This window comes from Microcaecilia unicolor, chromosome 10 (genome assembly GCF_901765095.1).
Source record: "Microcaecilia unicolor chromosome 10, aMicUni1.1, whole genome shotgun sequence".
Taxonomy (NCBI): domain Eukaryota; kingdom Metazoa; phylum Chordata; class Amphibia; order Gymnophiona; family Siphonopidae; genus Microcaecilia; species Microcaecilia unicolor.
The window spans coordinates 147,049,623-147,071,476 of record NC_044040.1 but is presented as its reverse complement, the minus strand read 5'-3'; the positions used below and the strand labels follow the sequence as shown (position 1 = coordinate 147,071,476).

At 42.4% G+C, this 21,854-nt stretch overlaps 1 protein-coding gene across 3 annotated transcripts in view; it reads right to left on the bottom strand.

The window, feature by feature from the left end:
- Positions 1-306: 306 nt before the first annotated feature.
- Positions 307-21,854, bottom strand: part of MYO7B (myosin VIIB) — a 390,666-nt gene continuing 369,118 nt past the window's right edge. For all 3 annotated transcript variants that reach the window (XM_030215810.1, XM_030215809.1, XM_030215811.1), the window contains 5 exons: positions 20,112-20,297; positions 16,601-16,717; positions 6,720-6,803; positions 4,443-4,562; positions 307-1,909 (listed from right to left, as the gene is read on the bottom strand). In XM_030215810.1, the coding sequence (XP_030071670.1) occupies positions 1,820-1,909; positions 4,443-4,562; positions 6,720-6,803; positions 16,601-16,717; positions 20,112-20,297 (597 nt within the window). In that variant the 3' untranslated portion in view covers positions 307-1,819. The remainder of the gene's footprint in view (positions 1,910-4,442; positions 4,563-6,719; positions 6,804-16,600; positions 16,718-20,111; positions 20,298-21,854) is intronic.

Below are 21,854 nucleotides of genomic sequence, written 5' to 3'. Positions count from 1 at the left end.
CCTCCAGTGGTCAGCTGCTCAATCCAAGCACCTTTTTGTACCCTGGTCTAAATAAAAACATCCTTCTTTTTGGACCTGGACATTTCCTCCCATTCAATTATCGCTGTTGATGTCTTAATTTTGGGACCTCCCTAGTCCTGCTGAAAACATACCCAAGCCCCCTTACTATTTGGACAAACTGTGTAGGATGTCCAAATTCTGATGTTCCAAAATTGTAATTTGAATGTTTTTGTCAGATGGACGGGATTTTTTTTTTGTTGCCATTTTGAGATGTCCATGTGTTTTGAAAATGAGCTCCATACTGTCCATTCCACCATCCCTTCCTCCCCCCACCAACAGACATCAGAGCAAGTATGAGAAAAGGAAGGGATTACAAGTTCATGGGAGGGAACATTTCCACCCTAAGAAACCATTTGCTATATCCTTCAGTGCAACTTCCCTGAGGCAAGAGAAAATGGAACATTAGTACTCTTCAACGTTAGCAACCATTTATTCAAAATTTGGAAATGGAAGACAATATTGCTTTTGTGATTTTTAAAGTAGGAGAATCAAAATCCAAACTCTTCCTTTTCCATTAAATATTACATACTATTTCTGAAGATAGGAGGCATGTTTCCAATATACATGAGCATACTTCAGTAAGAAATGAAAGAGCTGTTTTCCTAGCGCAGTCAGCTGTACCAGATAAAGAGCCAGGGAAATAGTGAACAGACATTGCACTGGGGGCTCAGGGCAAGGATTTTCTTGAACATCATAGAAGGGCCAGACCCATATGCAGGGGGCAAAACCTGAACTGAAGCAGGTCTCTGTTTACTAACCTTAGGCATAGTCGTATACACACAAGAACACTATAGAGGTTTTATAGAAAAAAATCCTAGGATCTAGAAAGGTCTTGCACAGTGTTAGTTTTCCATATTGCGTATTTCAGGTTTCTGCCTTAACTCTCTGTATGAAATTCTGGGATGGTCGCTACAGAGAAATAGGTAATAGTAAGCTTGCTCCCATGAGATCTGACCTCCTCAAGAAAGTGCACCAAATGCCCTATCAGAGTGAGATTATTTTTTTCCTGGACATCTGGTTTTTCACATTTCCTCCTGCACTGTTACTCTTATCCTTGGTGAACCACTTGTGCTGTTGAGAAGATAGATTCACAAACTCTGCCTCCTTGAGGAAAGAAGATGTTTGTAGACAAAAAGCACACACATTAAGGGGGAAATGTATAACTCTGTGCACCCTCAAAAAGTACATGCATGGTTTCCACTATATGGACGACTGGATTTTCAAAGCAAACATATACATTTTTGGATTTGGCTCATGTCTTGTTTCAGGTGTAGTTCAAAACAAGTTGATCTACTATGTTAAAACGTATCCTAGGGAAGCTGTGCACGTATATTTACATATGGTCTTTAGTGTTAACAAGTTTTCAAGGTTAATTTATGTGCATACATTCAAATTTTCAAATATACATATGTAAATGCAAAGCCCTGCTCAACCCAGGCAAACATGTATGCATAAGGTTACTTGCCACGCTGATGGGCAATTTTATAAAACCTATTTTCAGAGGTAAAGCACGGCTGATATTGTGGAATACGTTTGAAAATGGCCCTCTAAAGTTTTGCTAGACTGTACAGCTGATACTTAAAAAGAACTATATGATCAAACATTCAACCATCCGCATTTATCTTTTGCCCAGAGGCAGTGTAGGAAAGGGACTGGGCTTTACTGAAGGCCTCACTTGCACTGATGAGATTAAAACATGTTTCTGATAAGAGTTTTTCAAGCACAGAATGACTCTATGGCAGCTAGTTCCACCTCTCCCTCAAGATGGCTGTGAGGCATCCTTCTGCTTATTGAAAGCATGCAGTAGCAGATTTATATAAGATGTTATTAGGTCATCCATTTTGTATCCCTGTATTGAAGAAAGAAAAGATTAGTTTAGACAAGCCTGCACTGCTGTGAATGTGGTCAGCAGAGACATTTCACTCAATGTCTTTTGAGGATTTTTAAACAGGACATATTAGCTGAATATTCTAAAATCAGGGCCATCTTTAGGCCAGTGCAAATGATGCGGCTGGAGGAGCCCTGTGGTGGTCACAAAACACAGGCACAAGGAACAGGTCAGGATTATAGAACAGGCAAACCAGGCATGTGCCTAGGGATCAAATGTTTGGGAGGGACCCTCTTCAATGTGTTAATTTCTGCCCTGGTAAGTCAGCTGCTGGCAGAAAGAATAGGATGACCAGAGCCGCTGCTGACCTGTATCTTTAGTGTCACTGTCCAGACAAGGTTCCGGCCTGGTATGTCTGGGTTAGATTCAGCCCATTGTGGTCAGCAGTTTTAAAATCGTTGACCACCAGGGGGTGAATATTGGGTTGATTAATATTATGATAGGAGGCCTAATGTTCTTGTTTGCCTAGGGACTATCAAACAGGAAGTTGCAACAGAGGGAAGGATTGGGGCTGGAACAGAACTAAAAGGTTTAGAAAGGTATAAAGGGGTGGCAGGGTAGGGGAGTTGAGATTCTAATCCTCTTGGGGAGGTGTGTGGAGAGTGGAGGGAGCAATTAAGCTTTTTAATCCCACAATTAATTTCAAATAAAATTTTTAATCGTTGCCCACCTTTACTTTATAGAATACTAGGGAATTTACATGTGTATGTACTTAGCTGCAAGTGGAATATACACAGGTAACTTAATGTACCTGAATGTGTACTGTTTTGATAGCTTTCAGGCTTGTAGATGGTATATAAATAATACTGACTTCCAGTATTTTATACATAAAGGCCCACATTCTGTAAATGGCGCCCAAATTTGGGTGCCGAAAAAAATAAGCACTGAGCGCTATTCTTTAAACGGTGCTCTGAATTTGGCACCATGTATAGAATAGCACATAGCGCTGGGATCTGTGCCCAGCTGTTGGCGTAGTGTAAATCCCTTGTGGGTAAATTAAGTATGGATCCCCTGAACTCTATAATACTGAGCGCAGCAATAGTGAAAGCCCCTGACCCGCCCATGCCCCTCCCATGGCCACGCTGCCTTTTCAGTTGCACGCAAGAAGATTTACACGCGCATCTTCACAGAATAGCACTTAGCAAGATACGCGCATAAATACAAATTGTTGTCAATTATGCCAATAATTGATTGTTAGTTCCCAATTACTGATGCTAATTGGCTCGTTACTCAAACTGTGTGCCCATATTTGTGCGCAATATGTAGAATTCGAAGGTATGCGTGTGTGTGCCTTTTCCACACTCTGTCCAGTCTCCTCCCACACATAGGCCCACATTGCATATTTATAGAACAGACTATAGGTACGTATTTGGCATTTACAAACAAATCTTTTCCGGAGAGGGGAAGGCGGTAGAACATGAAATGAGATTGAAGGGGGGCAGACTCAAGAAAAATGTCAGGAAGTATTTTTTCACAGAGGGAGTGGTGGATGCTTGGAATACCCTCCCGCGGGAGGTGGTGGAGAAGAAAACGGTAACGGAATTCAAACATGCGTGGGATATACATAAAGGAATCCTGTGCAGAAGGAATGGATCCTCAGAAGCTTAGCTGAAATTGGGTGGTGGAGCCGGTGGGGGGAAGAGGGGTTGGTGGTGGTGAGGCGAAGATAGTGGTGGGCAGACTTATACGGTCTGTGCCAGACCCGGTGGTGGGAGGCGGGATTGGTGGTTGGGAGGCGGGGAATAGTGCTGGGCAGACTTATACAGTCTGTGCCAGAGCCGGTGGTGGGAGGCGGGGCTGGTGGCTGGGAGGAGGGGATAGTGCTGGGCAGACTTATACGGTCTGTGCCCTGAAAAAGACAGGTACAAATCAAGGTAAGGTATACACATGAGTTTATCTTGTTGGGCAGACTGGATGGACCGTGTGGGTCTTTTTCTGCAGTCATCTACTATGTTACTATGTTACATGGATATGTGCACACATACACATGTATACAATATGCCAATATTCTAAACATTTACGCACATATGAGGCAAATAAATGTTAGCACCTACTTTATGGAATTACTCTCATGGCTGCTGATTATCACCACTGAACGGATAACCACTAGCAGTGACTGCTGTATTTGTATATTCATACCTACTAGCTGGTGCTTAGAAAAGTAATTTCACTGTGGCCATTGAAAACTAACCCATTTATTATTCTATGATCTGATTTAAATTTATCTGTTATGATCGGGTTGTAAGCTGTTCTGAGTCTTGTTTTGGGGTATAAATGTGAAACGGATAGAATTTGTTTCACCAAATAAAACCTGACTACCACTTTGGCACTCTAGCATGGTGGAAGAGGTGGGTGTGCATCTGCTCTCATATTTAATAAGATGCTAATATTACACATCCTAGTATGGTACACTTCTGAATCTAGGCAGTGATCCTGGATAGTGGATATCGCCCCAGCTTCAAGAGAAAGCATCGTGCATGCAGAGAAGTCTCACCAGCGATGTCTCACAGAGAATCTTGCTGCCTCGCATCAGGTTGTCTATGGTTATGTGGAAGTACGTGTTGCCACTGTTCCAACTGGAGATCTTAGTAAACGGATGAGTTACTAACAACTCCTGCACAGACAAGAAGCAAAGTGGTTATTATTAACTTGACATTTATACAGCATCCAAAATGAGGTCTTTCTACCACAAATTATATACATTGAGTCCCTGCCCCAGAGACCTTATAGCATAAATGGATACCACCTGAGGCAATGTGTTACTAAACACGGTAGTATTAACTAATCTACCAGGGTTTGCACCAGAACAGAGAATTGAGCCTAGCCTTTAGCAGATGCTACCTAGCCATTACTAGACACTACACAAAAATGGGCACAATGAGTCTAACCAGTACTGGACCTAGTACAGTGACAAAGACATGCTCATGTGTCATCAGATGCTATCCAGCAAAACCAATCCAGATGTTATTGGACACTGGTAAACAGACATAGGTTCAGTCATTTCCAGACCTGGTAGACACAACCCCAGCTATTTTCAGTCCCTTTACAGTAACATTAGCAAGTTCAGCCTTTATTGGACCTTGTTTTATTTATTTACCGTCTTTTGAAGGAATTCACTCAAGGTGGTATACAGTAAGAATAAATCAAACATAAGCAATAGACAATTTCAGCAGTAAAAATATTCAAATAATACAAGGTATGGCATAGTATGCTACGTTACAATGTCAACACAATATGCAAAGTTGGAACATATAGACAGATAAGGTAGAGAGTAACAGGAGTAAAGGAACTAATTTAAAGAAAGTTGTAAATGAGGTCAGAAAGGTGCTTGAATATTACCTTAGCTAGGGTAGGAGTGGATAAACATGTTCTGCTATAGTGTGTGTGTGTGTGTGTGTGACTAGCAAGTTAACTTCTTCTATTAAAGGCCTGGTTGAAGAACCAAGCTTTCACCTGCTTGCTGAAATAGAGATAGTTTTGTGTTAAGCGAAGCCTTCCAGGGAGTGCATTCCAGAGTGTGGCGGCTACTCCAGAGAAGGCTCGCTTGCGGGTATCATATCGTGTGATGTTTGATACTCCTTGGGAGGACCTTAGTGACCTTGGAGGTGAGTAGAGCCAGATCCTGTTCTTCAAGAACTCTGAGTCATTTCCTTTAAGGCCCTTGAAGATCAAACATTTAACCCTGTGTTGTACTGGCAGCCAGTGAAGTTTTTGCAAAAATTGTGGGATGTGGTCATGTTGCTTACAACCTATAAGTCTTGCTGCAGCATTCTGAATTAACTGGAGCTAATGCAGACCCTTTGTAGTCAGTAACAGAGACATAAGCCCAGCAATTGCAAAAACCTTGTACAGTAATAGACAGGAGCCCAGCAATTACCGGACACTGAACAGGCATAGCCTAAGTTGTCAGCGACACTGTAGCATTGCAGAGTCATGTGTCCAGCCATTACTGGATGATGTACCATAACAGATACAAATCTGGCCAGTATCCAAATAAGAGACAAGAACCCAACTGTTTCCAGACACTATACAGTAACAGAAATGGGGTCTGTCCTGTTACATAGGGGGTTGGGATAAATTGTGAGACACTCTAATTAATGCTATTAGTGGTTGAGGACTACTGGCTCCTTTTTATTTTCTTGAGTTTCTCTATCTCCATAGTGTGAACTATGAACTATTTTTTAATAGAAGGGATTTCCCAAATGTTTCTTTTGTATTACCCCTTGTTCTGAAAAATATTCATGACCTTATCAACTTTCGAAAATCATTAAAGACTTTCCTTTTTAACAAGACTTACCATAATAATCAATAATAGGATCTCTAGCACATCACTATTTACTTGATAACCTATTTCCCGATTTATTGAATTGATTATATCCATTATGTTACACTTGTTCTTTATGTAACCAATTATTTATCTACTCTTGTAAGCCACATTGAGTCTGCAAATAGGTGGGAAAATGTGGGATACAAATGCAACAAATAAATAAATAAATAAATATATATAAGGTTTGAAATTTTGAATAAAAAAACAGGTATGTCCAGTCATTACTAGATCCTGTACTATGATAAGAGACACAACTCCCACTGTTACAGGACAGAGGCTCAACTATTACCAGATGTTGTATCAATGCAGCAGCATCATCTACCACCAAATTCTACAGCATATTTAGAGCTAGTTACAAAACTAATCATTCACCACTACCTCTGGCTTACTAACTCCCCACATGATTTCCACAAGAGTCACCCCTGTTACCCACATACTGCTTACCCTTGTCTTGGGGTGAATAATCGATATTCCAAACTTGTTGATTGCTATCAGAACAATCTCTGGAAAATTTGATTCTGAAGTTTGCTGTAAATATTTAATAAATATAGCACATTAACCAGATAGAATAGGGAAATAAAAAAAAGTCATAACATTAAGATTGTGCAACAGAAAATCCATTCCATCAAATGTTGATGAAATCAGTGATTAACCATTGCTGTATGTTTCTGAGGGGGAGAGAACAGAATATCTTTCTTCAGTCAGTTCTTGTTGAATACCTTCACATGGTGACCTTCTTGTATGACACCTAGACCATATCTCAGTAGGGCAATTGCTACTACTCAAGCATGAAAGGAAAAGAAATGAAAAATGCATATTGGCCATTCTAGAGCTAATGATGCTGATAGCAATAATGCAGACCCTTCAGGAGCAGATAACATCCTTGGCACACCTATAGGTTACAGTGAACTGGCCCGCTACAGAAGAAGAGAGAGGATAGAAGCTAATGAAAAATAAAATGGACTAGTTATAGTGAAGTAGACCTCTGAAGATACAAAGAAAATGTAATGTTATTTTTATGCCACAAACCTTATATTTAAATCAAGAGGGTTCATAAACAGAACACACATCAAAAACTGGAAGAAAAGCCTGCAAAAGCAACTGACACAAAGTAAGAGCTCTAATTGGAAAATCAAAGCAAAAAAATTGAACAATTGATAACACCTTAACTACTGTAAACAGTACAAGGTATGGAGAAGGAGAAAATCCTTAAGATCTTGGTCTGTTTCTTTTTAACAATTTTGTGAGTGATATTGTGGAAGCGCTGTCTGGTTAATGTTTTCCTCTTTGCGGATAATACCAAAATCTGCAATATGGCAGACACCCTACATGTTATGGATAACATGAGAATAGATCTAGCAGTGCTTGAAGAATGATCAAGAATTTGACAACTAAGATTCAATACTAAAAAATGAAGGGTCAGGCATTTAGGTTGCAAAAGCCCAAGGGAGCGGTATAGCATAGGGGGTGAAGTACTTCTGCAAACAGAAAGAAAAATAAGACTTTAGATACATCAAATCATCAGATACAATCGCCCCTAACAGGTAGGAAAGGTGACAGCAAAAGCCAGAAGGATGCTTGAGTGCACAACAGTGAGTGGTCTTAGTCATAAAGCATATGGAGACAAAATTAAACATCTCAATATGTATACTTTGGAAAAGGAGAAATTAGACTTACTTGCTTAGTCCCTCCAGACTGGCCCAGCCTGATGGGTTATGCACTCCCAGTAGCAGGTGGGTGGAGACTAGGAATCACAAGCTTCTAGCAGAGCCTATAACTTAACTGTGCAGCTCCTACCTGAGCCAGAATATCCATATCAAAGCAAAAAGAATGCAAACAGAGACTGAACCACTAACCAAATCACTCCCATGGCTCCATCAGTGGCGTAGCCAAGGGTGGGCCCAGGCCCACCCACTTTGGGCTCAGGCCCACCTAGTAGCAGCACACCTATGATGTGGTTGGCAGGGATCCCCAAGCCCCACCAGCCAAAAACTCCCAACAACTGTCCCTCCTGCTTACTTTTTAAATAGCAGATCTTCACCTGCAGCGAGCAGCAACTGAGACGTAGTGCTCGCACTTGCCCCACAGCCTTTCCTCTGATGTATTCCTTCCTATGTGGAAACAGGAAGTTGCATCAGATGGAAGGCTATTGGGCCAACATGAGCAGTGCGTATTCACAGCCAGATTTTTGTGAAAATCTGCTATTTAAAAAGTATACAGGAGAGGGGGGTATGTTTGAGAACCATATGGCATGCAGGTGAGAGAGGGAGAGACCAAATCACTTGTGGGACAAGGTGGAGTTCTTCTGCCCACCCATCTTGGGCCCAGGCCCACCCAAAATTGGGTGTCTGGCTACGTCCCTGGGCTCCATGTTCCCACACGATGTGCAGGTGTGCTACGCTACATGAAATGCAGCTGCCTCTAATGGCAGAAATGCAACAGTGCTCCTGTTCCAACGAGCTGAACATGCCTTAGCTGTTTGGGGTTGTATTTGTTTTCATGAGAAGAATAAGCTGTCATCAACCCGCCCCCCCCCCCCCCCCCCAAAAAAAAAAACTCTCGGCAGCAAGTCCTCCAAGCATGCCCCGACAACCAAAGGGACAATCCCCAAAATTCTCTCAACTGGGCAGGTTCTGATCCGGTCTAGAAGGACTAGGGAAAGCAGAAAGCAAATTTGCAGGTAAGACCTAATTTCTCCTTCTGTCCATATGCAGCATTCCCTTCTAACTAATCTTCTTTCCATCCATATGCAGCGTTTCCCCTCTTCTCTTCCTTTCATCCATATGCAGCATTTTCCCCATCTTGTTTTCTTTTCCCCTCAATCCAGGTACAGCATTTCCCCCTCTCCCTTCCATCCATGTGCAATGTTTTCTCTATCTCCCTTCCCTTCTATGTGCAGCATTTCCCCCTTTTCTTCCCTTCCCCTCCATCCATGTTCAGCATTCCCCCCTTCTCTTCCCTTCAATCAATGGGCAACATCTCTCTTCTCAAACCCTCTTTCACTTCTGCATATCTAGCATTTCCCCTTACCTCCCTTGTCTCACTCCCTGTTCCCTCCTGTAGGTCCTACATCGCCTTCTTACCTCCTTATGTGCCGCCCTCCCCATAGGCCCTACAAACTTGTAGTGTTTGCTGGCAATGATTAGATGAGGCTTTCTCCAGACATCTTGAGGCTTTCTTTCTACTATGTCTTGCCCACATGGCAACAGGAAATTGCAATAAGGGGAAGGACCCTGGGCTGGCCAAAGGGAGCCTGATGTAATTGCTGGTGGTGAACGTTACAAGTTTGTAGGGTTTGCAGGAAGGGGGAGGGGCAAAGGGTGGAAGGAAGGTGATGTTGGACCCGTAGAAGAATAGTGCTGATTCTCTTTGGGGTGACAAAGGGGTGGCAAGGCAATTTTGTAGATACACCTGTGCTTCTGACCTATCCACATCCCTATCCCCAACAGGATCCTATAAAGGCTTTTGTTGTTGTTGTTATTGTGCCTAAGTATTCTAGCCTAAAGAAACAGAGTAAAATATTCAAGCAATTGAGTTCCGTGGAGGGGCATAATCGAACGCAAACGCCTATCTCCATGGGCGTTTATCTCCGAGAACGGGTCCATGAAGGGGCGGGCCGAACCGTATTTTCGAAAAAATGGACATTTTTGAGCGATAATGGAAACTAAAAACGCCCAGCTCAAAAACGTCCTAATCCAAGCCATTTGGTCGTGGGAGGGGCCAGGATTGGTAGTACACTGGCCCCCCTGATATGCCAGGACACCAACTGGGCACCCTAGGTCAGTGCGGTGGACTTCAGATAAAGCTCCCACATGCATAGCTCCCTTACCACGGGGGTGCTGAGCTTCCAACCCCCCTCTCTCAAAACCCACTACCCACAAATGTACAACATTACCATAGCTCTTAGGGATGAAGGGGGCACCTACATGTGGGTACAGTGGGTTTTGGAGGCCTCCCATTTACCAGCACAATTGTTACAGGTAGGGGGGATGGGCCTGGGTCCACCTGCCTGAAGTGCACTGCGGTACCCACTAAAAGTGCTCCAGGGACCTGCATACACGCAGGCCTCTAGGACTTGTTGCTGCTGTACAACATTGGCACACCAGTTGACACCTGAAGACTAATCTCTCCGAAAATGTCCTTTATTGGAATAAGCACATTTACTCACAGTTAACTGCAGAGGTTGTGCCCCACTGGCAACGAGTCTCCCTGGTACTGAGATTAGCAGTAGGTCAGAGCTGGCAGAATGCTGTACAATGCCCTCTTTCAGCCACATTCAAGGTAAGAACTAAGTTGTCTAACGTGGCTAACACAGGAAAGGGAACTAAAACTGGCTTACAAAAGTGGCCACTACCGCATGGACTACAACAGGAAACACAACAGGGCACACTCTGACCCAATAGGCAGGGGGGAAAGCACCATGGGAGAAGAGCCTACCGACTACCAACATCGTGAGACTGTAACACAAGCTAATGAAATCACGGAGCCCAATACCCTACACCCACCACATGCAATGCTGTAGTGCACCCGAGAGTCACATCTGACCCAGGGAAAGGCTGTGAGAGGATCAAACACATTCTGCTGTCATGGAGGTGGGTACAGCATTTGAGGCTGGCATACAGGCTGGGAAAAAAGTTTTTAAAGTAGGTTTTTTTTTTGGTGGGAAGGGGTTAGTGACCACTGGGTGAGTCCGGGGACGTCATCCCCGATTCCCTCCAGTGGTCATCTGGGCAGTTGGGGCACTTTTTTGGGACTTGTTTGTGAAAAAAAAGGGTCCAAAAAAAGTGACCCAAAATTGTGGTAAAAACGCCTTTTTTTTTTTTATTATCAGCTACAGACGCCCATCTCTCCTCGGCTGATAACCACGCCCCAGTCTCGCCTCCAACACGCCCCCATCAACTTTATTCGTTTCCGCGATGGAGTGCAGTTGGAAACGCCCCAAATTGGCTTTCGATTATACCGATTTGGGCGCCTTGCGAGAAAAACGCCCATCTCCCGATTTGGGTCGAAATATAGGCGTTTTTCTCTTTCGATTATAAGCTGGTTAGTGAACTAGTTACATCCTTTTGGAAATAATTCTTAAAAAGGAATATCATATTATTGTGTTTTTGAAAATGTTACTGCAAAATGCCACAAATTTCAGAGATCACAAGTTACCTAGTTCCAGGTTGAAGATTTTTTGGCCAGTCCTGGTTTTGAGCTTACATCCCAAATCAGAATGGGATTTGTAGTGCCTGATCCTGCCTGTTGAAATCAGTGCTGCAGGTCTTAGAAAGCACCAGGATGCGGTGGTCAGAAATCCAGAACTGTCCCAGCTAGGCATCTCTGTAAATTTACTTTGCTCCACAATTCACACCATCCTTGGCAGTGAATGAGTTAACCATAACTTCATCAAGCATATGAGAAAAAAAAACTGCCAGTGACGTGTGATGATGTCACAAATGTGGCTAATGACTTTGACACTCACCAAGGACAAGGCGTGTATGGTATCTAAGGAGATTCAGTTGGCAGGCAGGATGATTTCCTTTAAATAACAGAAAATTATCTGTATGAGAAGGGCCAACTTTAGGGGTATGAATCAGGAGGGGGAAAACTCGAGTGTGCTACAGTTACCATGAGGCTTTTACTGGTTAAAGGAAGCAGCAGCGAATGGAGAAAGGACTGGAGTCATCATCACCAGCCATTCAGAGAGGTGAGTGGGTGGCCATTATCACCAGCCATATGACACACCCCATGAGTAAGAAGAGAAGAGTGCTTATTGGGTAGGAGGAGGGAAGAGGGAGAGTACTTGCTGTGTAGGGGAGAGAGTGCTTGCTGGGGTCTTGGAGGAGAGGGAGGGAGAGAATGCTTGCTGGACCCTTGGAAGAAAAAGAAATGGGTAGCATGTAATGAAGTGGAGAGGAGGGAGTAAAGGGAAGGTGTTCACTTTGATGGGATATTGCAAAGGAGGGGGGAGAGAAGTGGCTAGGAATCAAGGGGGAGGGAGGGGTCAAGGGATTGTGTTGCTCTAAGCCATCTTTTGCTTCAGCACTGCCCCACCCCCAACTGCATCAGCAGTTTGAACATTTATTGGTGGTACCTGCCCCAGTTATCCCCAGGACTCTTGGAATGAGTTGGGGTTCTGTGAAGGGGATGTTGGTGTGATGTAGTGGGATGGGAGCAGAAGGGGTGAGGTGTGGAAAGGGGAGGGGCTTTGGGGATAGGTTTACATGGGATGGAGGGGGGGGGTCATGTTGGGCTCACTGAACCAGCAGTACCTGTTCTCACGTTTAAACCTGCAATTGTGCTGGTGGCCAGAACACAACTGCATGCTGTGGCTGCTGTGAAGGGTGAACCGGTGAGGCAGGCTTTTGGCACCCTTCAGCTCTGGTGCCCTGATCCAATGCCTCACCTGGCTCATGCCTTAAGCAGGCCCTTGTTAAATCCAGGGCTGTACTAGTGTTATGAGGCCTGGATCAGAGCTTCCCAAACTGTGGGTCAGGACCCCAAAGAATTGACAAAATCCATATTTGGAGTCACTGCTTGGATGGCCTGTCCATAGGTGCATCATTAGTCTGCACCTCTGGGGGGTAGGGGTCACACAGTTTTATTTGGCCACTATTATGGGATCAAGGCCACAAAAAAATGACAAGTCTGGACAATTTCCGCAACCCCCATTGCTCTTCAATTTATCAGCCTTAGTGGGCCTCATTCTAGTTCATATCCCCTGAATTGATTTGCTCTTTTCTGACCACTGACAGGTCATTTATGACCTATGAACTGCATAGCTATAAGGCTCAAACTTTTCTATACTTTTTCTGAGGGCTGAATCTTTCTGAAAGCCTTGACTTCAGCATTCTGTGTAATACAGCAGCAATTTTGCTGAGAGCTGTGAAAAGCTGTGTATCCGAGGTCACTCTGACTCTTAAGAGCATTATTCCACCCTCCCTGACAGAGTTGGTGCCACTGAGACTACTCCACAAGGTTTGAAGGCGGAGAAGTGCTCAGGATCTAGATAACACTTTGATAAGCCCTGGGTACTAGAAAATTCCTATAACAAAATGGCGTCTATAATCCTCTGTAAAAGAAACCTTGAACTTATTTTAAGATGCTGAGTTTTATAAACATTATTCTGTATTCTGTAAACAATAACATAAGACGGAATTTAGCTGATGTTACAATAAATTTGGCTGACATGGCAAGTTGTAGACTGGATGGGAGGAGGATTGGTGCTCAGTCCAGTGTATATAAAGCCACTGAGGTACTGTATCTAGTCAGAGGAGGAGATGATCAACAGAGAGTAACTTTTTACAGCAGTGGTCTTTCTCCCTCTCATAAAATTGCTATGGCCTGATTTCTTTGCCATTTGTTACTTTACCTTTCTTTGTCCAATTACTTTATCTAATTGCTCTGTCTCTATCTAATTACTCTGTCCAATTACTTGACCTAATTACACTACCTAATTCCCTAATTCCTTCATCTAATTCCCTACCTAATTCCCTGATTACTTTACCTAAATCCATAATTACATACCTAATTACTTTGCCTAGTTGTTTATTGCCTAATTAGATTATTGTCTAATTGCTTTATCATCTTATTGCCTTGTTATTATCTGTACTGGAATAAAGACTCTCTCTTTGGAAGGAAAATAGCTTCTGTCCTTTCTATCACCCCTTACCTCGGGGGTGGTTGGTCCATCATATCTGGGGTGGGTGTGAGGAGGTAGAAAAATGTTATTCGCAGCATATTTCCAAATTGTATATTTCTTATGGTAAGTAGGTATATCAGAGAAATAATTCCCACATAATTACAGCCCTCACTTGACACTAGGTTGTCAGAGGGGGCCATGTGAGAACAGACTCCGACTATAAACACCCCCCGGTATCAGCCCTGTATTTGAGACGGTTCAAGCCATCAATAAAAAGATAGTGGCTATCCTCTGTTATTTAAAGAGTTATAAGGAAAATAAGCTGAGGTTGTCCAAGTATTCACGTCATGTCTTTTGAAGTCTTTGCTTGCAAGTTTCACGTGTTTTGTTTTGATTTAACATGTGCTGCTTTTAGAGTGCTTTGCTAGCTTAAAGTACATTTTCCCTTTCATTTCTCTTTTTATTTATTCACTAATTTGATGTGACTAGACAGTAATTGCTATTGGAATTTAAACACCAGGAGGCTAATGTTCAAAAAAGCTGAGCTCCTAAATTTAGAGACTTAAATCATGTGCCTAAATATGTCCCCTATTTTCAGCAAAACCATTGACCCTAAGTTTTCAGTTGAAAAATGTACCTAATTTTTGGTTTCTAACAATTATATGCTTAAATTTAGGCCTGCTGTTCATTTGCATAGATCTAAAAATCCACAGCCTAAGTTATATGCCTAATGCTGAAAATTAGTGTCACACTCATAAGGTGGCCGATATTCAAACACAGGAGTTAGAATGGCTAATTCCCGAGTGGGCGCTAAGCCCAGATATTCAATGTCGAGCTGTTTCCAGTGATCGCTATTTAATATCTGGTTTATTTTTGGACAGTTTGAAGATAACTGCTAAGTCAATATTCAGACTTAGCCAGTTATCTTCAAACCGGCCAACGATATACCAGGTTTTCAAGCGGGCAAATATGGCCGCTAAACCTGGTTTAAAACTTTGTGGAAAGCCGATTATATCGCCCGATATTACTGGCTATCCGCTATCTGGGGATATTCGGGTGATAGCTAGTTATCCCCTGCTGAATATCAGCACTATTCTGGCTGGTTAAATAGCACTAAATATCGGGTGGATAATCTCTTTTTCCCTGCCCTAAATCTACTTCTGCTGACACCTACTTTATAGGATCCTAATTTAGGAACATAGGAGGCAATTCTATAACTTGGCATCTCAAGTTAGGTATGCAGATGCCACATGTTGAGTGCTAATTGTATAACAGAATCTGTGCACCAAGATACCGTTATAGAATACTAGCATTGAGGAGTGCCTACTTAGGCATGGCAGGCGTAAATGCGTGCACCTAAATGCAGCATTTTAGGTTCTTCTCTTTTTGGCATTGATGCGCATTGATCATGTGAATAGCGCTGCACAAGCTGTACGTTGCTTTTGTATGTAGTGACTTTTGTGGTTTGTGATACACCTTAGATATGTGTGACTCCTGATGCAGGCATATGTTCACCGAAACACAGCCATGTCCAGTTCTTGTATCTGAGGTTTTCCTTCTGTGCCACATATTTTGTTTGATGAACTGTGGAATAAATATATAATTATGTATGTTTTTTCCTTTGGATTTTCCTTTGGCTGGTTAAATGCCCCATAACCAGCTATCTGTGAAATTTCAGCGGGACATGGCCAGCCATGACCCACTAAAAATTTGCGGTTAGTGGCTAGGAGATAGCTGGTTATATCATGTGATATAACAGGCTATCCACCAAATTTCAGCACAAGTTTGGCAGCCATATTTGGCCACATGAATACCAGGCCTATCTTTGGTTGGTTCCAAAGAAACCAGCCAGTACTGAATATTGGCTTGGCCAGTTAAGTTTGAACTGGCCAAAAATAAACCAGATATTCAATGGTGGTCACCGGAAGTGGCCCAGCACTGAATATCCGGGCTCAGAGCTGACTGCAGGAGTTAGCCGGGCTAACTCCCACGGTCTGAATATTGAGCCCCTAGTTTTCCTAGTCAAATTAGAACTGGTCATTCACTGATAATATTTGGGTTGATATTTAAACTCTGTGGTCAGCATTTTTTTTTTTTAATGTTGATGGCGGCATTTAAATAAATCATGTATGTTCAGTGCGGCTATCCAGATAGTGAGCAATGTGAATACCCAGACGAGAGTGGATTGAACTTCAGCTATCTGAACAGCAGCAATGTTCCACAGATAACCATTCAGATTAAACTAGGACAGCTTTTCACTGCTGTCCAGATACCTGCTCTGGAATTACCCGGATGTTGCCAAGGCTGTCTTAAAGAATACTCAGCGGCACTATCCATACTTCTGCTGCTGCTACATATTTATTTTTAAATATTGGACCATTGTATCTAGCCACACTCCAAATTCCATACCTTTAAACTAACAGGTAGGGGCAGCCCACTTGAACTGTACCTAGATTGGACAGCCTGGACTGGACTGCTTCTGTCAATCCAAACAACCTCAGATTTACTAGCATAAAGTATCAAACTGCTATCATGAAGCCAGGCTGCTACTGCTATAAAGAAGAAAGACCAAAGCAGCAGTCCCTAATCAGGTCAAAAGGAACTGCCCAGTAACACTGGGAGGGTAAGCAGAAAGTATGATTTTGAGAGTTTAGCATGCTAAATCCTGTTTGGAACCTACAGTGGGTTTCTGACTTACCTTTACTTCAAAGAAGGCAGAGCCAAATGTTGGCCAGCGGTAAATGATTTTCAGTACAGCCACTTTGGCCTCATCCACTGTTTTTGCAGAATGCTTACTGTAAGCTAGAATGATATTCTATGAGAAAAAAATATATATAAAACAGAGGCATTAGTTGGAACGAAGCCCATCTACTAATAAAGAGAAGAGTTAGAGGCAATCTAAACTAATTTCAATATTTATCAACTGTTTACTCCCTACAAAGATCCAAAGTGGAATACATAAAAATACAAAAGAATCTCATCACAATATAGGCCGTGTATGTCTCACAATAAAATTATTAACTAGTAGTGACATATATATTTTTTGAAAGAAATAGGCTTTTAATGTTTCCAAAAGGAGAAGACAAATTGCATTTCAGAGAAGCAGGCAAATTATTCCAGAGCTGTACAGCTTGAAAAACAAAAGATGATTCCAATTCCTTCTTATATTGGATTTCCCTTGAAAGAGGAAAAATTAAGTATTTCACAATTAAGTAAGCGATTACCCTGTGTAACCTGAAAGACAAGGTTAAACTGAGTCAAATAATAGCACCATGTAATAAATAATACAAAACCTCTAACTGAGCACAAACTGGAAGCCAATGAAGCTCTTTCAACAGAGGTGTTGAATGATCAAACTTACAGTCTAAAAATTAGGCGAGCAGCTGTATTTTGAATTGGATTTTTCTCTGTAATTAAGAGAGATCCCAAGATATAATACATTACAATAGTCTGTTTCAGACAATATCAAAACTTGCATCAACAATGCAAAATGTATTTCTGAGAAATAAGGTCGAACAGCTCTAAGTTCAATCTAAAGAAAACCTTTTTGATAAGGCAATTTACTTGATTTTTCTGAAGAACCCTGAACTTCTGCAACATGATCTATCGTCAATCTCTAATCAAACTGAGCTCACAGAACTCATAAAACTTTACATAAGATGAGTGACAGGGTGGAACCCTGAGGCACACCATAAAGAGGTTGCCAAGTGAAAGAAAGAATGCCCTTCATTTTTACCACATAACACCTATTCAACAAAATTTTCTGAAACCAACTAAATACTACGCCAGAGATTCCTATTCACTCAATTTAGCGAGCAGCAATATAAGGTCACCTGTGTCAAAAGCAGCTGAGATGTCAAATTGCAATCGAACTGCTTGACTACCATTGCTAAGAATCTTCTTTGCTTGTGATACCAAAGTCAAAAGCAGATTTTCAGTACTATGTAAACTTCTAAACCAAAATTGTGAGGAAAGTAAGATGCTAAATTGATCAAGATATCTAGATAGCTGTTGACCTACAATCGATTCAATCAACTTTGTGATTGATTACTGGCAATTGGTCTGTAATTACTTGGAAGTACAAAACTCAAGTCAGAAGACTTGGGTCTAGGGGTAAGAACAATCTTTCCCATATCAAAATGAAGATAGCCAGTAACCAGAATAACATTCATTAAAGTTACAATCCATTGCACTATTTTAGAAATTCTGAAATTCCTGTCAATCCTTGCATGTCCTTCGTATCAATAGCCTTGGTTTCTCTGTTTACCAGTCTTGAGTCACTTCAAATCACAGAATTTTTCTGCCCCCTTCTCTATGGCACCCATTTGTTTTCTCTGTTTCTCCTAACTGAGCAGGCATCAAAATTCATCAACAACATTCATCTTCAACAGCAGGGATATACAGGTGCGATCAGGCCAGGTCCCACTTCACATGCATGGCAGGCACCTACGCAAAGCCAATTAACACTGAGAAATGCTTCCACTAGGTCCTAGTGCTCCATTGGACAATAATCCTGGATTCTCTACAGGGGGAACTATTCCAGCAGTTGGTAATGGAGTCTTTCGTGGGATGGGGCCAGTATCCGGCGAGTACCCACCCGGACAGTTCCCACTCACTTATTCCCCCTGGGACAATTCCCACCTAAGGGGAACAATTCCCACCCAGGACTTTTCCCACCCACCATATCCTTCTTTTTTTAACTGTATCTTCTTTTTCATTTCATTCTGCTCTCATGACCTTTTTCATTCACAGTAAATTCCCATGAGCCATAGCGGTGCATTATGTTGTGTTGTGGCACTGTGTTGTGTTGAGGTGCTGTTTTTTTCACAGTGACAGGAAGATTTGTCTGAAAGCTGAAAGGTCTATGTTGTGGCACTGTGTTGATTTGAGAAAGCTGGAAGGTCCCGAATTTAAGCAGGAAAGTTAGTGGAGCTCTTTGAGTTCGATGGTATTTTGTAACTAAGCGATGAACTTGCAAAACATGCTATAATCAGTTCAATGTTTGCTTTTATTTCCACTGTGCATGCTACTAACAATAAGAATAATCAACCAGCAACGAAAACAGCATCTCTCCAGAATCCTACGGTAGCGCAGTTTGCAGTACCTGAGTTTTTTTTTAGTGCAGGTCTTTCTGGGTTGCGATTTGTGAGGTCAGCCACTTGAGCGCCTCTCTGCTGCTCTCACTCCCCGAGTCCTGGTCTCACTTGTCTTGCCCCCCCAACACACACGCCGCCCCCATATCACACTTCTCTCGCTCACACGTTCTCTTTTCCTCTTTTTCCCATCTGTTCACCTCCTCCCCCATAAGGGTCCACATCTTTCTCTCTTTTTGTCCTGGAGTCTCACCCAATAGCGGCTCCTCACGGCATGACATCACATTGAATTTGGCAAGCTTTCCTTAATACCAAAATACTCAGAGTATTTAGCAATGCCACTATACTCCTGGTCTGACTTTTTGGGCAACATTTACTAGATTTCTTTAAGGGGCATATAGGAGCTCCATCTGTACACATGCACACAGCTGTCCTTCATTACCAGAAGTCCAGTTCAATAGCTATTTAAAAAGCATGGAGCTCCTAGTAATTAACATCTATGTCAATCTAAGAGCATTGTGTCATTTACTAAGGCTTATGAATTCTGACGCCAATGTAGGGATGTAGCCTTATGTGGGCTTGGGTCAGCCTGGGCCCCTCCAGTTTCGTCTCAGGTCCACCCAGCAGCCAAACACTCCATTCTTGTAGCTGGCAGGGATCTCCAGTCCTCACCAGCTGAAAAAATCTGGAACCCATCCCAAGTCAGTTGTGTAATGCAGTCCAAAAATATGTAAGTCAGCAGCAGCATTTTCAACCGCTGATTACGACACCAAAAATCTGCTCCGTTCTCATGGAAACACTTCCTGATACTTATCTCATGAGATCAGCATTGAGCATTGCCAGCCCATAGGTACTCAACTTGATGGTAGTGCCAACGTCAGTGAGTAAAAGTAGTGCCACTGATTGCCACTCCATGGCTGACTAGGGTATGGGCTCTGGATTTCTTCAGCTAGTGAGGCTTGGGGATCCTTACCAGCTGAGGTAATTTTGATTTTAATTTTTTTTTGGGGGGGGGGGGGAGAAAAAAAGGGGGTGCCTAGTGCCTATCCATGTTAACTGCCACCCCCCCCTCCCAAATTCGTTTCTGGCTATACCACAGCACCAATGGGACATTACCTTTCTCCAATCCTCAGAAGACATCAGTCGCATCATATTTTCAGGAACCAGGTCCTTCAGGTTCTTGGAGATGACTGCAAATTGTGTCTTGTCATTGTTAAAATTGACCTTATAAATCAATCCAGCCATCTGCACAGCTTCTTCTACTGAGCACTTGTGAAACCCTCGCAGATATTTGGGCAGCTCCTGAAAGAAAGAAATGCATTTCTGTCACAGAGTCTAGTGCAACATAGTAACATAGTAAATGACGGCAGATAAAGACCTGTACGGTCCACAACATGAGCCCAGAAACGCAACAGTTTATCCAGCAAAAGAACCACAGAACAATGAAGTCTGGTACATCATAGGACCTGGTGAGTGATACAATTGGGTCTAGTACAGCAGGGGTTTTCAAAGTCAACATTGCGACCTGACTCCTGTTCTTATACCCATTCTCAGCTGCACACCTATTCTGCCAGGCTGATTAAAACTGCTCCTGACTCACAGTCCCATATCCCAAATCATAGGAGCCAACTTTTCAAAATTATTGGGGGTGCTAAACACAATGAAAATAATCCCTCCCTGGACACATACAAGGAACTTTCTTAATATTGGGGGTGCTCAAGCACCCACAGCACCCACAGAGTTGGCTCCAATGTCCCAACTAAGTTAAAATGGTGGCCAAAATCAAAACAAAAGGAAAATGAACAATGCGTCATATGTTTTTTCTTGTGTTCCAGAAATAAAATGACAGCACATCCCTAATACTCTGATACTGTTCCCAACCCCAAGAGAACCAGTACTGCAAAGATTAAAATGACTGATGACTGCACAAACCCATCAGTTGGTAGTATAAACAGGGCTAGGGTAGTATCCACAGAATGAAAGAGTGAGCATTTGGAGGAGGTACTTGGGTGTAAAAGAGTAAGCCATGGGGGCTAGGGAATGAGAGATATGCTCATATAGGGCCTTATTCTATAAAGGTTATCGCCTGAATTCTAGATAGTATGCCTAGAGATCCGCGCTGAAATCCAAGCGTATTCTGTAACAACGCACATAATTGGTTTAACAACCAATCAGCGTTGATAACAGCACATAACAAGCAATAATGAGCACTAATTCGCAATAATTAGAATTGACACACACAACGACCACCTAAACTTCCAGAAAATACTGTTTAAAAAGGCATACCCTTCCGATCCAACTTAAATGCCTGATCTCGGCTACACAAGAAAACTAAAGCACGTAATGAACATAACACAACTCTTCCGCTCTACGATTCCTAATGTGGCCCTGCCATATGAACTTTATCTTACCACAACATCACATTGTATTTGTTCACACCGGAATCTGCAAATGCCTTCCGGTACTATGTAAGCCACATTGAGCCTACAAATAGGTGGGAAAATGTGGGATGCAAATGAAACAAATAAAATAAACTCGCTAAGCATAATCTGTAATGCAGTGCGTCCAACTTCTAAAGCGCGCAACCAAAAAAGTGGGTGGTTAGGGGGTGGGGAAATGGGCATTTTGTGGGTGTTCTAAAATTTACACATATAGTTATAGAATATGGCCCAGTGCGCCTAAATCTATGAGCCAAGATTTAAGCCATGTTTTTGTTGGTGTAAATGGATGCACGTAGTTTTAGGTGCTGGGATATCAACTAAGTGTTTTCTATACATCATGCCTAAATCTAGGTGCCACTTATAGAATACGCTTAGTCGGCACTGATTTCCATACCAATGTTTTAGGCGCCATTTATAG